At 27.4% G+C, this 14,544-nt stretch overlaps 1 protein-coding gene across 2 annotated transcripts; it reads right to left on the bottom strand.

Annotated features, from left to right (window-relative positions):
* Positions 1-7,074: 7,074 nt before the first annotated feature.
* LOC129293963 (protein SODIUM POTASSIUM ROOT DEFECTIVE 2-like) lies at positions 7,075-9,643 on the bottom strand. Of its 2 annotated transcripts, none has more exons than XM_054932116.1 (3): positions 9,230-9,643; positions 8,964-9,039; positions 7,075-7,511 (listed from the first exon to the last, which is right to left on the bottom strand). In XM_054932116.1, the coding sequence occupies exons 1-3, from the start codon at positions 9,443-9,445 to the stop codon at positions 7,393-7,395; spliced, it is 411 nt and encodes a 136-aa protein (XP_054788091.1). In that variant the 5' UTR covers positions 9,446-9,643; the 3' UTR covers positions 7,075-7,392. The 2 variants fall into 2 exon arrangements, with proteins under 2 accessions (XP_054788091.1, XP_054788092.1); XM_054932117.1 differs by having other exon boundaries at positions 7,075-7,358.
* Between the last annotated feature and the right edge of the window lie 4,901 nt (positions 9,644-14,544).

Raw genomic sequence — 14,544 nt, 5'->3', positions numbered from 1 at the left:
AATAGTGGAACGACACCTCCCGGAAGTTGGCCCTGGGAGGACTGTCATGACAACAGTTAATGCTGTCATGACAGCATCTTTTTATTCCACTTTCGTCTAACTTGCTTCCGTGTGCTATAAGTAGAACCTATAATTTTTTTAGGTTTTAAATGATTTATTTCTTAAGTTGGTTAGAGGATCAACTCCTTAACCACACTTAATTTATTTGAATTATGTAATTTTTGGATAACACTTGGACAAGTGTTACACATACTAGTCCTAATCCTTTAGAATACTCATCAAACATATGATACAAGACATCTTTGATCTTATTTTTATGGCCATGCAAACTTCAAAATCAAGAAAAGCTACTCAAATATATGATACACATAAGCAAGCTTGTATCAAGGATCCAAAATCACAACTATAATGAGCAAAAGATTCATATTCTTATTTGACCTCAATATTTTTTGTGTTTGCTTCTCATACTTAGGACATTTCTTTAAGTAAAGGATCAACATCCATAATGTTCTCTTCCAACAATTCATGAATATAATTCATTCAATTTAGCATGTCAATTTAATTATGCTTCGTCATTTTTGGATACATTTTAAGTTATGATTTCTTTTAACATAACCAAACAGATTAAAGTTAAAATTGCCAACATTAGTGAAGAGTATGAATTATGCATTTCCATTTTTCACTTAAAATTGCCAACCTTAAAGACGTAGTTTTCCACTCTTCCAATATTTTTGTGAGACAAGGCACAAATTATTGATACCTACCTATATATTCATATTCATAATGGTGCATGATCTTTGATGATGCAAGCAAACAAGTGATTACCACAATAACTTTAACTTTCATTCACTAACTAAGTTGCAGTCAAATTACATTTCCCAATTACAAATTAATACAAATTGCATTCCAAAATACAACTTCCCAACTTCTCCCTTCATTTAAACCTAATAGTTGCTACATTTCAAAATGAAATTACAAAAAAAAAAAAAAAAACATACCTAGGATATAATCAAAGTTGCCTTCAGTTTTCGTATCTTCTTCTCGGTATTAACGATCTCCAATTCAAATTTCCTCTCTAACCTTTCATGTTTAGCCCATTGTTGATTCTACTGTTGTTGTGTGACTTTAATACTTTCATGTCATGTTTCTCAATCTTACATTATCATTAGACAACCTATCAATATGATCTACAAACTTGGTTGCTCACAACTTTGCACCTTTCATCTACGTCTACATCTTGCCACAAAAAATACCCACACCTACCTGCCTTTGATATTTTGTGATTAAAAAACAAGATATTGCACTAACACGGCTAACAAGACATTAACCACATACCTAGAAATACATCAACCATCTATAGAATCTCCTACCCAGGTTGCTCACTCTCTATGATGTCCATTGAGGAGCCAGCAAACCGCAATGGTAGTACCTTAGTGTTCCTTCATAGGTTGCTTCATCAGCACAACACAACCCTCAACATTGTATCCCTTCTTCTATTACTTGTCATCAATGATAGACAAATCAGCCATGGATCTTGCTTGTCTTGCAAATGCTTGGATCCTCCTTGCATCTTGTGTCATTCTCTCCTCTCCTTGTGAGATTCAAAATATTTTTAACTCCAAATGGGTCCAAGATTATGCTTTTTAAGTTCATCGTACATGTGTAACTCTAAACACACATTAGATGCTGAGTCAAATCCCATACGATGTGCAGAATAGCATTTCAAGGTCAAAACATGTGATTAACATATAACATTGGAAGACTATCTAATTTGGGTGACATTACAATCATTTGGAAAGTTAGGGGATATTGCACTTTTTTAAACTTTTAGATACCAATTGCACTTGAGGAAAATTCAAGAACAGATTTGTCCTTTAACCCTTTTATGTTTTTAAAGTCTACAAAAACATCATTAATTAGGGTTGTATTTAATAATATTTTCTAATAAAAACATCCTATTAAATAAGAATAAATATAGAAAGATTGTATAATTTTAACACTAGTTAGCTAACTTGTTGAAGATGTAATTTCATTAAAAATAGCTTAAAATACTGAGCGGATGAAGTATATATTAAAAGAATTAAAATAAATCAATAAAGATATTAATTTTTGTTGTGAAATTAATCATCTAATTCATAGTTCTTCATTCCTCTTGGATTTTCAATCCCATCCCAATCTTAAATAGGGTAGGACCACTTCCATGATGGAGTGAAATAGGAAACAAACACTCAACCATGTTCCCTTTCGAGACACGAGATAAGACTATCATAGACTATCCTTTTTATAGGTTTTTTTTTTTTTATTGGATGCAATCATATTTAAAACACGATCAGGCATTGAATATGGGTATCTTCTTAGCTAATGAAAATTCTAACCTTACTTACTTCGTTATATTATGAGATATTAACGCCTTTCACAGTATAAATACCATTAACTATCCTCTCCTTTTAACTCCTATGTCATCCCTAACATCATTCCTCATTACCTAGTACTATTCCTGATGCTCTGGACTTTGTGATGTTGTTATTAATTGCTTGTTTCTAGGACTTGAACATCAAAACTATTCTTCAACTATTTTTTTTTCAAATAATAATTTCATTAAGTTTTATTTTTTTCATTATTTTAAAAATAATTTAATAAGTAAAAGTTTAAAACTTGTGTTTGGTAAAGAAACTCGATTTCTTTGAAGCTTATTTGGTTCTAATCAAAAGGTGGGGGCAATGAGGAATCTATTAGAAGGGATAAGATAGGGAATTTTTTTTTTTATGCTGCTTTCCTTAATTCAAAAAGAGGGGAGAGTAAAAATAATACTCCTTCCCTTCAATATTGTAAAACACTTATGATTAAATTATGCCTTCAATGAGTTAATTATTTATCTCTAAAATCACGCACTCTTTAAAGATTCACACTGTATAACAAGATGTATTGATAAAAAAAACTTTATTAGTTATACCCTTTAATTATTATTAATTATTATTTTGCCAGAACCCTTGAATTAAAGTTACTTTTGGGAAATCTTATTAATTGTATCTTAAGAGACCCAATATGTTTTTATATTTTTTAACATAATACTTAAAAAAATGTCTATAATATTGAAGGAAGGGCGTAAGACATGAACTATTTTGCTCTAGATAATCTCAAGTTTTTACTCTGCTTTTTTCTTTAACAAATAAATAAATTTAGCATTTTTCGCTAAACTTATTAAACAATTTTTTTACATTATTCGTTATAACTTTATATATATATATATATATATTATATATATATTTAACTGAATATATATATATATATTTAAAAGAATATTATATTACCATTACATATAATCTCACTATAAGGCTGTGTGTGATTTCCTTGTATTTAATAATAAGGGCATTTAGTTCATCAAGGGCATTTATATGAAATTTATGAATTTTTAAAATTTATTTACCTCAAGGGCATTCTCAATGGGAAAATTGATGAACGAGTTTAACACTATTTTGACTGTTATGACTTGTGAGGAGCCGATGCTGCCTTGACCTTCGGGGATCATCATCATCATCATGCTGCCTCGTAGGCCCAAAAGTTCTGCCCCAGTTCACGTGTGCTTTATCCCAAACCTTCTTCAGTTCTTTGCATTAAAAAGTGAAATGATGTACCCAGAGAAAAAAGTGAAAATGAGACCAAGATTGGCCCATTTGATAAAAGGATTGGCCCATAACTTAAAAAAATTATGGATTCAAATTTCATTGCCAACCTTCTTGATGAAATATTTGTAAGTATATTTGCAAGCATTATTTAAACTTGAAAGTACATCCTAATTTCAGTGAACTCTTAAGATTCAATTCATCTAATCTTTTGATTAAAAAAAAAAGTAAAAATGAGATTCTCAAATCAGATATATTTTAGGTTGGCCGAAAAAGAAACACGGATAATCTATATTTGATTTTTTTTTCCTGTAAGTATTCTTTTCGGTCAGAAATTTTTATGAAAACACTTTGCATGAATTGTCTTTCTAACTCAAAACAATGCAAAAGTTGAATATTTCAAAAATATTTTTGTCATCCAAATTTTTTTAATTAGTGAAGAAAATGATTTATTATTAACTTCATGAATATTTTTACAAATTAAATGTTTTGAAATATTATTTTTCATTGATAAGCTTGGAAAAATATTTTAATATATTGTTATGAAGGCGTGAAAAAAAATTATTAAATAAAAATTCGAGACAGGTACTAAAATAAATATTGCATCAAGTATATTATGATTATTTAATTATTTTTATTTGATTCTTACATTATATTTTTTTTTAACCAAAGATAAAAGGAAATGAATAAATTTATACTAGTACTATAACATAGCACTTCTTGTCAAATATTCTTGCTTATACCGGTACAATGAAATTTATGCCGTTACGACTGTGAAAAAACTTGCTATGTTTTACATTGCTCAACTTGTGAGCTTCGAGTCTCACTTGTTTCTCATTCCTTTGAAATTGTAAGTGTTGTGTTATCCTTTTTGTTTATCTAAAAGCATTCTAAACACAACCTTGAGTATGGTCAAACACTTTTTAATTCTTACATTATCTTTTATACCTGTATAGCATTTGACTCTACTAGTATTAACCTACCTACCTTTTGTCAAAGAAATAAATGCATATAGTTATTACTTTCTTTACTTGCTATGAGCATGCAATTTTGTCGAAAAGCACTATGTCATTGCCTTATTTTTGTAGAAACTTAAAAGGAAAGAAAATGAAGAGTCTAACAACTAATTAAATGTGTCTAATAGATCATTAATCATCCCCAACTATAAATAAGCACATTCATAAAGACAAATGCAAAAGAGTTATTGCACGATATTGAGCATTCAATTTCTTACCTACCTTTTATGATCATAGTCATTATTTTGTCAACTTTATTGATTGTACATTCACTTTTAGAGAGAATTTGTAATAGGTGTTGTTCATTATTAAACATACTCTGTTCATCTCTAATTTTCATACTTAAAACAAAACACTTAAGCTCAAGAAGCTTAGAGAATTTATTCATTACCTTTGTAGGGGAGTGAATCAGACATAAAGTCTGAAATTGTATTGAAGCAACCAAGAGCCTAATTGAATTTTGGTAGAGTAAGTTGAAGAAATCTCAAGTGTGACTTAGAGTCTGAACATATACTCAAGTGGTTGGAGCTGAATCAGGATAAATATTTAAACAAGCTTTTCTTTCATTCTCTAAACATATTTGGTGATATCATCCCTTAACTCTTCTCTTATATTATTAAAAAATTATTGAGTTCAATTCATCCCTCTTTAACACATGTACAATCATGATGGAATTGATCGATTTTATACATTTATGGTGTAATTTTTTTAATTTAACCAAATATCATAATGGAACTTCTCATTTCAATAATTTTTTAAAAAAAATCATGAAAAAAAATAAAAGGGTTGGTGGGTTAAACCTAATCTAACTCATATTTTTCCCAACCCATATGGTTTGAGGTGACCTATATTCCTAGCCCTACAATAAAAGTAGGGAGAATTGTACAAAACCAACATATTTTCATTAAAGATCCAATAGAATTTAAAATAATTCTGTAGGTTCAAAGGCCTCTCTTGCAATTAAGTTTTGAGAAAATTACATATTAGTGTCATGGAGCAAACTTATTTATAAATAAATGTTGCAAAATTCAAAACTATAATTAGATCCCTTGAGACTTCAATGTAATTTGAAATTATGGTGCAAAGATAATAATGCACCAATTAAAATAACATTATATCAATTAAATAATTTACAACTACCTCATCAGTAATTTAAAACTATCATTTTAAATTTTTACAATTGTAACTTCACATGTCTAATAGTTAAATTAATCATGCACTACAAGTTTAATACTAATTGTATACAATTATCTCATCAATAATTTACAACTATAACTTTATGGATATAATAGTTAAATCAATCATGTGTTACTAATAAAGTTTAATACTAATTATTTACAATCATCTTATTAGTAATTTATAACTATCATTTCAATATTTTATAACTATAACTTTAGCATTTTTAATAGGGACAATATTGTTTTCATACCCCAATTTCAAATTGCACTCTTGCCTCAAGAGATTGGTTATGATTTTTAAATTTTGTGAAACTTTTTGTAATTACATATACTCCACAGGATCTATACATAATATTTTTCTTAATTTTTTTTTAGTGAAAAGATGAAATTGTCCCTTTGTGAAATAAATGGACCATTTGTTGAAAATAAATAAACTTTGATTGTTATTTACAAACTTTCTATTGTAAATTTTATCTGATAACTTGTAAATTCTCTCTTATTTAACAAATGTAAATCACAAGGATTACACAAAATAAAAGAATATTCTCTAGTAATAAATTGACTTTAAATGTTATTTATAGAGTTTCTTTTGCAAATTTCATTTGGGTAACTTATATTTTTTTTGTGAATTATGTAAAATGAGCGGGTGTTTTGTTGTTAATATATATACAACTTAATATTATTTATGAAATTTTTGTTGTAATTTGTAAGTATTATTTAGATAATTTGTAAATTTCTCTTTAAATGTAAACTTCTATGAATTATGTAAAATAAACAAACGTCTTGCTGCTAGTAAATAACTTTAAATATAAAAAAATTAATTACAAGAAAAACTTTTTGAGCCTACGAAATTATGAGCTGCGGTGCAATTTTCCTATAAAACTATATTACCCATGAACACCCTAATCTACTTTTATTATGTAGGAATCCTGCTCTAGGACACTAGGAAGCGAAACTTTATATCACAAGTAATAACCAACTTTGACACATAAGGCCATGCCATACGCGGCAAAATAATTGATTTGGAAAAGATAACTTTCTGTTGGCCAGGAAGGAAAATATAACTTTCTTCTCCCTAAATTTAGTTTTAATTATCAATTTAATTCTTAAATTTTAATTCATAATAACTCATTCCTTCTGGTTTCTTGAGTCAGGACTCTGTAGTCTTGACTCCCATAATTTTTAATTCAATAATTTATAAAAACTAAATTGTGCTGAGTCAAAATTTTAGAAGTAAATTAATAATTGAGATAAAATTTAAAGAATAAAAGTTATATCATCCTTCATTAAAATATCTAGTAGCAAGTCTTCATCGAATCAGAGGCCATTTGCTCAGTTGAACTTGACACTGCTCAAATATGATCCAGCAGTATCGAATTTCAAATGATTATACGGAAATAAATAATATTTGCTATCCTGCAAGAGAATTGCAGAAACTAGGAAAAATATTAAATACACAGACAGTAATTCTTAAGAACAAAATAACAGAGACAACATAAATAAGCATTCTTCTTCTTCTTCTTCCCCACCAGTGTCTATCCCTGTCGAATGTCAAGAACATGAAAGGAAAATAAATTAATACCAAAGCTGGGCATTCTTAACCTTGGACACACTCTGTAACACTTCCAAGGGAAGAATGTCTCCAACAACAACCACCATTTTGTTATCCAGATCTACTTTGTATGAGCTCACTCCTGTGTTTCAGACATACATGTTCATCAACATGAAAGCATCTCTATTAAAAAATATCGCAGTATTAAAAACTAGGTTAACCCAATCAATTGAACAAATAAACGTTTGAATTAACATCCTGACCAATTTAATGAAATGATTTATTTATAACTGGTTTAATCACAATTCAATTATAATCTTAACTATTGAATTAATGACTTAGTCCAATAACAAATCTCTTTCAATATTTCTGCCAAAAAACGAAGAAGAACGAGACCAAAAACTAGTACCATGTCATGTTCTGATAATAAACAATAATTGTGTTGACTTTTTCGTACATGACACTGCTTTTTTGTCAGGTCACAAGAAGGGCATTAATAATTTGTCCTGATATTTAGGCTCACTACTAGTTGCTTCTGTTTTTAACAATTAACCCAGAGAATTTATTTTGGAATTAATTTGTTCTAAGTTTCATCAAAAGTTCACTGTGTAACTGAGGGGGTGAAAAAAATTGTTGGGTAGACTTGGGTTAGTAAAAGTAGGAATAAGCCTCACTTTTATCTCTCTTCGTTATCACTTTATTTGATATGTCAATTCAAATGTACCTTAATTATAAAACATTTCTAATTATATTTATATATTAATAAAAATAATCATTTTTATATTTTTATCAAAAAAAATTTTTTGCTCTTAATCCCTTTATTATGAAAAGTGAGAAGAAATATTTAGTCAGTTTATATCTATCATGTTACATTAATTAATATAAAAGTAAATTTAAAAAGATATTAATTTCAAAAAATACTAACTTAATTTTCTTTTTCCCATAGAAGTTTTAAGACAAGATCAAATCTTAAGATAGCATTCCTTTGGGTCTGAACTCTGAAGAAAGCATGACATATGTCAAGACACAAGTTTATCCAAAGTTTATTAAATTATTGAGTAAAATTTCATTGATAATTAATTATTGAGACGTGAATTCAAATGATATATATTATAATGTAATATATCAAAATTGTGTGACGCACTTAATCATATTTCACGTAATAATAAAAGTAATTATTTTTTACATCCATATAAAAAATGACAAGTCTTTCATTTTTTTGGTCTTAATCCTTTTTATCATGAAAATTTAGAAAAAAGTATTTAATAAAATTATATTTTTCAAACTCACATTAATTAATATATGGATAAATTCAAAGAAATAATTTTAAAAAGTACTTAAACATCCTACATTTTAGATGAAATTAACTGAAAAAAGGGGGGAAATTTAGACAAGAGGCAGTAATGTATAATTGACCTTTAAAAAAAAAAGACATAAAAAGTTCAAGAAGACAGTTTAAGCAATTTGGTAGTAGTAAAGCGTGCGTTTAGGGTCTGAAGAAAGCAAGAAATATGTCAAACTAGAACACAAGTTTATCTAAAGTTTAAAATTTTAAATTATTTGAGTAAAATTGCACTGATAATTTCTAACTCACCTTCTAACTTGGACACATGTTTCTCCACTTTTTTGGCACAGCCATCGCAATGCATGGAAACCTTCAATATCACTATCTGAGTAATAACATCAAACAGAAACAGATCAAGCTTTAGTGTTATGCCAAACACGGTACAACATTATATAGTCTTTCCATTGCAGAAAGAGAGAGAAAGAGAGGAGGGATTTGTGAGGAAATAAATATGCAGAAACTTCATTGCAGAAAATTGAAGACAAGAAGAAGAAGAAGAAGAAGAAGAAGAATACCTTCGGCTTCAATTGAAAAGCCAATGTTTGCTTCCCAGAAACTACGTCCCTCAATCTGAGTTTTTGTTCTCCTTCACTAATCTCACTGGCGAACAAGGGCTTCGTCTCAATCTCATCATCCTTAATCTCCATGGAATTCACACAGAAGCAGGAGCTTGAGCTAGACGATGATGATGAGAGACAGAACGTATCCAGAATCCGACCAAGTTTCCCCATTTCACCACCTTTTCAATATTCTCAGTCAGAGGTTGTTCTTCTGAGCTGAGGAAAGTTCTCTGTTCTTGTTCTTCTTCTAGTTCTCTCAAGGATTATTACAGGTCAACGAGCTGCTCCTTATCAACTCTTATGGTGCAAAATCCAAAACAGGCTAGTTAGGCGTAGGCTCTGTGGAGCAGGACAAAGAAGCTGCTTGAGGTCAAGTTTATTGGGGAAGCCAAAAGTTAGGCGCCTAAACTCATAAATTTTATAGGGCTAGTTTAATCAGAATTAGAGTTTCTCATGTGAGTATATGACCAACTACTCAATATTTGATTAAAAAGCAAAACAGAGCCACTAATAGCGTCAAAGGCAGTTTTGAGTTGAACCCAAAGTTGATACTCCGTCGTTAAAAAAATATAAAATATGTTTAATTAAATTTTATTTTTAATAAAATAATTATTTACTTTTAAATTAATTTTATCTTTTTATATTTATTTATATTAAATACCCTACAATAAATATAAAATTATTTATCAGGTATTTTTAAAAAAATATAACAATTATATCTTGAAAGACTAAAAATATTTTATATTTTTTAATATTAAACTCCTCAAAAAATATCTTACATTTTTAAATGGAGGAAGTATTTCCTAACTCATAACATAGTAAATTAAGGTTTAAATTTTTGTTAAAAAATATGTATATCTTAATTATATTTTAAATAAGATTGTCTTTAATAAAAAATTTATAAAAATAAAAAATTCAATTTTTTAAACATATCTATCTAACATATTTTGTATTGAAGTTTAATTGTAAATAATTTTTTTAAACATATTTTTTTTTGACATTTCACACCAATTCAAGCAGTGGCAACATGGAATGAAAATTGACTCTCACATGACATCAGCCTTTGTAGGCCCGGCCTATAAGCTTGGCTTTTTTGAATTTTTTATTTATTTTTAAAATCTGATTTTTATTTAAAACATTTGGAGTTAGGCTCATAAATCTCTTTTTTTTATTTTTTAAATTCTTAATTATAATATTTCATATTTTTAAATATAAATTATAATTTTTAAAAATTAAAAATAAAAAAAATTTAATTTTAAAGTATCAATATATATTTTAAAATTTAAATTTAATTTATAAATTAAAAATATGTTATTTTTGAAAAATAAGAATAAAAATGAGTTAAAAGGCTATTCGAGCACCTTTTGTGAGAGCCTACCAAGTCAGGTTTTAAAGTCTAATTTTTTTATAAAATGTCATTTTTTTAAAACAAAATCCTTATAAAAATAAATTTAAATTGATAGCCTACCAGCCCTTTTTTCGAGTCTAATTTTAGAGGCATGAAGTAAACTGATAGAATACGGTGGAAAGAAGAAACAGTGTCAACAGGTACAATGTGAACGACAATCTCTGCTGTTTGTAAATAATGATGACACCATGTCCCGGAAAATTAATTCAAGTAATTTTGTTAAAAGATGAGTTAGATGCAAATATTTGCAAATATAGGGGTTTTGTTGCAAATCGAACATTTAAATCTGAGATTCCCATACCTGCAATTGCCTAAATTTATATTGGAAAAATGAGATTTAAGAATCTTATAGGAATATAGGTTCTTGGTTCAAATTAAAAAAAATTATTGATTTTTTCAGTACCCATCCGCTAGTATTTTAAGTATTACTTTTTTTATTTTTTAATAATTACCTTAAATATTTTCAATACCCCTCTCTTTTATAGGTTTAATATTCAAGAGAATTAAACATGAAGTTTTTTAGTACTGAAAATGTGGAAGATGGTAATTAAAAATCTAAAATGACTATTGATGAAAAATTGAAAAACTGATAATTAAAAATACTAAAAATAATACTATAAATATAAAAGATGAGCATTGGAAAAATTAATTGAGGAAAATTTTAATTCTAGTTAAGGACTATATTTTTTTTTTGAAATTTCAAAATTTTTAACTATAAATAATGTACTCATATGAAGAGTCCTTATGTGGGATTCTCCCATTTTTATTTGCGGCTTATCTTTCAATAAGATGTTTTGAGATTTAATGCTCATAACCATTTGCGAATAATACATCTATTATATTTTTTATGTTTGATATTTATATTGATAACTAGATAGTTTCTCATAAGTTCCACGAGTTATAATTAAAAAATTTAAAATAAATATCATCAATATCATTAAAATCAAAACATTTGATATGGTTAAATTTTCAGGAGCTCCTCTATTCAATCATTGTCCTTTTTGTATATTTTTTTGTACACATTTTATCTTTATTTTTTAAGCCTATAGTAAAAAACTTGTCTAAAAAATACTTGTTCTTAAAGTGCTTAAAGAATATTAACCTAAAAAAACTACTTCTTTAAAGTTCTCAATAACCTCTCTTTTTCAATTACGTAAGAAAATTAGATATTAGTTTATGAATTATGACATAAATTATATTTTCATAAATATAGATATAAGAAAGAATTTAAAGGGATCCATCTTTTTTTTTAATTGTATTATATTCTTTTGTATTTTTGGGTTTCCTTTTCTTTTTTTTATGTGCAAAACAAAAGAGTTACAAAACATATACGTCTATCACTCAAGTTTTATTTTTTTAGAGTACTTAAGTAGTCGTCGTGTTATCTTGTTAGCACATAATGTATGATAAAATATCCACAGTTTAAAGGACTAAGACCCTGAGATAAGGATTGATAATCCAAATCAAACTTAAACTTTTTTATTTGCTTTTTTCTTTTTTACAGATAATGTTTTTGAATAATAGTTGATGAGAGTTGATTGATATTGAACACAACAAATTAGAAAAATACATAGAAAATAGAAAAAGAAATTAAATCTCATTTATCAAGAAAAATGAGAAGGTATGAAAAAGTACAACGAATGTAGAAAGATAGTCAAATGAAATTAATGCTAACGATCAGGAAAATTTAAAATGAGACTGTTCTTAAATCAATATCCTATGAAAGTAGATTGAAAATACATGAAAAATAAAAAATAAATTAAATCTCATTAATGAATCAAGAGAAACTTTCATATTAACAATAGCTTAAAATATATTAACCAATGAGAGTCATTTTTTTGAAGTTGGGACTGCTTTTGAATCAATACTCCCACAAATCTAAATTGAAAGTACATAAAAATAGGAAAATAAATTATATCTTATTAAATGCTCTCGTAAAAGTAGACTAAAAATACTTAAAAATAAGAAAATAAATTAAATATCAATAATAAATCAAGAGAAATTTACAAATTAATATTAGTCTACAATTTATTAACCAACGAGAGTCAATTTTTGTTTTTACCAATTAAATTGAAGTTACAAGATTGATCTATTTATGATGATATTGATATTGATATATTGATACTGATGATAAGATAAGATGCCTTAAAAAAGAAAACTAAAAAGACATGGGAAAATGCAATACACATGGGCCATGAAAAGGAAAAAATGAAATCAATCAATGCTTTCGTCTAAATTGTGAATTATAGTTCAAAATTTAAAATGAAAAATAGGTGGAGTCACATGAAAAATTGATTGAACTAATGAGAGAAAATAATTAAATTTTAATCAAGATAAAATGACCAATGTCAAGGTTCAAAATTTGACTAATGGGATGCTTTCTACAAGATTTATTAAACCAAAACACATGAAAAAATACAACAGACATGAGCCATGAATTGGAAAAAATGGAGTTAGTTAATGTTCCCATTCAAGTTGTAAATTATAATTTAAAATTTAAAATTTAAAATTTAAAATAGGTGGAGTTACATGAAAAATTAATTGAACTAATGAGAGAAGATAATTAAATTTTAATTAAAATAAAGTGATTGATGACAAGGCTCAAAGTCTGATCAATGAGATATTTTTACAAAATTTGTTAATATAAATTGATGATATAATATGACGAAGCTTAATCCAAAAAGTACAGTGAAGAAAATGCGCGCGCACAAAAGATTCGTGTGGCTAAGCTTAACAGTACCGCCAAAATTCATTAAAATATACAGAGAAAATAAACAAATAGAAAGGACAAAATGTTGGGATTAATTAATATTAGATAATTCAGGAAAGGGACAATGACATTTAAATCCCGTAACCTTAAATTAATGATATTTAGATGCTGACAAATCTTTTTTTAAAAAAATAAGTTAAAAATATCAATGTAAATAATTATAAATTTAAAATTTTTAATTATAAATAAATATTTAAACATCAAATGTAACTATTAAATTGGAACAAAAAATTTTATTTATAACTACTTAAATTAATATTTATAATTTATTTTTTTAAAAAAATTTGTCAGGAATTTTATCTCTCATTACTTTAACTTTTTAAAGTATAATTGTCATTTTCGCTTCCGTCAGAAAATGAATAGGTAAAGTATTGTCATAAAGTGAAGGAGCGTCTTAAATACTGACATATTTATTGTTAAATTGACTAAAATATGAGTACCATGCAATATGCATTTGAGGAGCTTGTATGATTTGAGAACATTGATTGATTGAAAAAGAAAAGTAAGTATAAGAGCCAACAAGAGCGGAAGCTGTCTGATGTTATTTTTGTCTGAGGATTGGTTATAAGTTCATAATAGTGCAACATGGGACGTGAGGCCCTCCATTATTGAAGGCCATGCTTGCATGGGGTAGGCCTTTTCCAATTATTGGGCGATATTTTTGTAATAAAAAGATCAATATTATTTAACACAAAAAAAGAAAAAACATTACAGCGTTGAAGTGTCAGAAAAAATCAAGGGAAGAGAAGGGCAAAAAAGATTATTATCTTGATATACATTAAAAATAATATAATAGAACTTAAAGAGCTAGCTATCATGTAAATGTCCTACATCAAAGGTTGATGAAAATGATGCGTTAAAGATAGATCATGAAATAGCCTTCTTCAAAAGCATTGAATCAGTACGTTGTCCAGTCTTGACTGAGATTTTTATATAAGTTCTTTGATCCAAAGTAGCACAGTTCGAATGCACAAAAGATTAAGACAGTCTAGATCAATATTGATTGAATGTCTCCATTTATAACTGTGCAGATCATTATTCACAAAGGCCATGATGAAGCAGATATGCAAACAATGTGTTTTGAATTTCTTT

Source organism: Prosopis cineraria, unplaced genomic scaffold, assembly GCF_029017545.1.
Source record: "Prosopis cineraria cultivar Desert tree isolate PC_DT_omini unplaced genomic scaffold, ASM2901754v1 PC14, whole genome shotgun sequence".
NCBI lineage: Eukaryota > Viridiplantae > Streptophyta > Magnoliopsida > Fabales > Fabaceae > Prosopis > Prosopis cineraria.
Note: the sequence above shows the minus strand (reverse complement) of the source record. Positions and strands in the feature narration are given on the sequence as shown.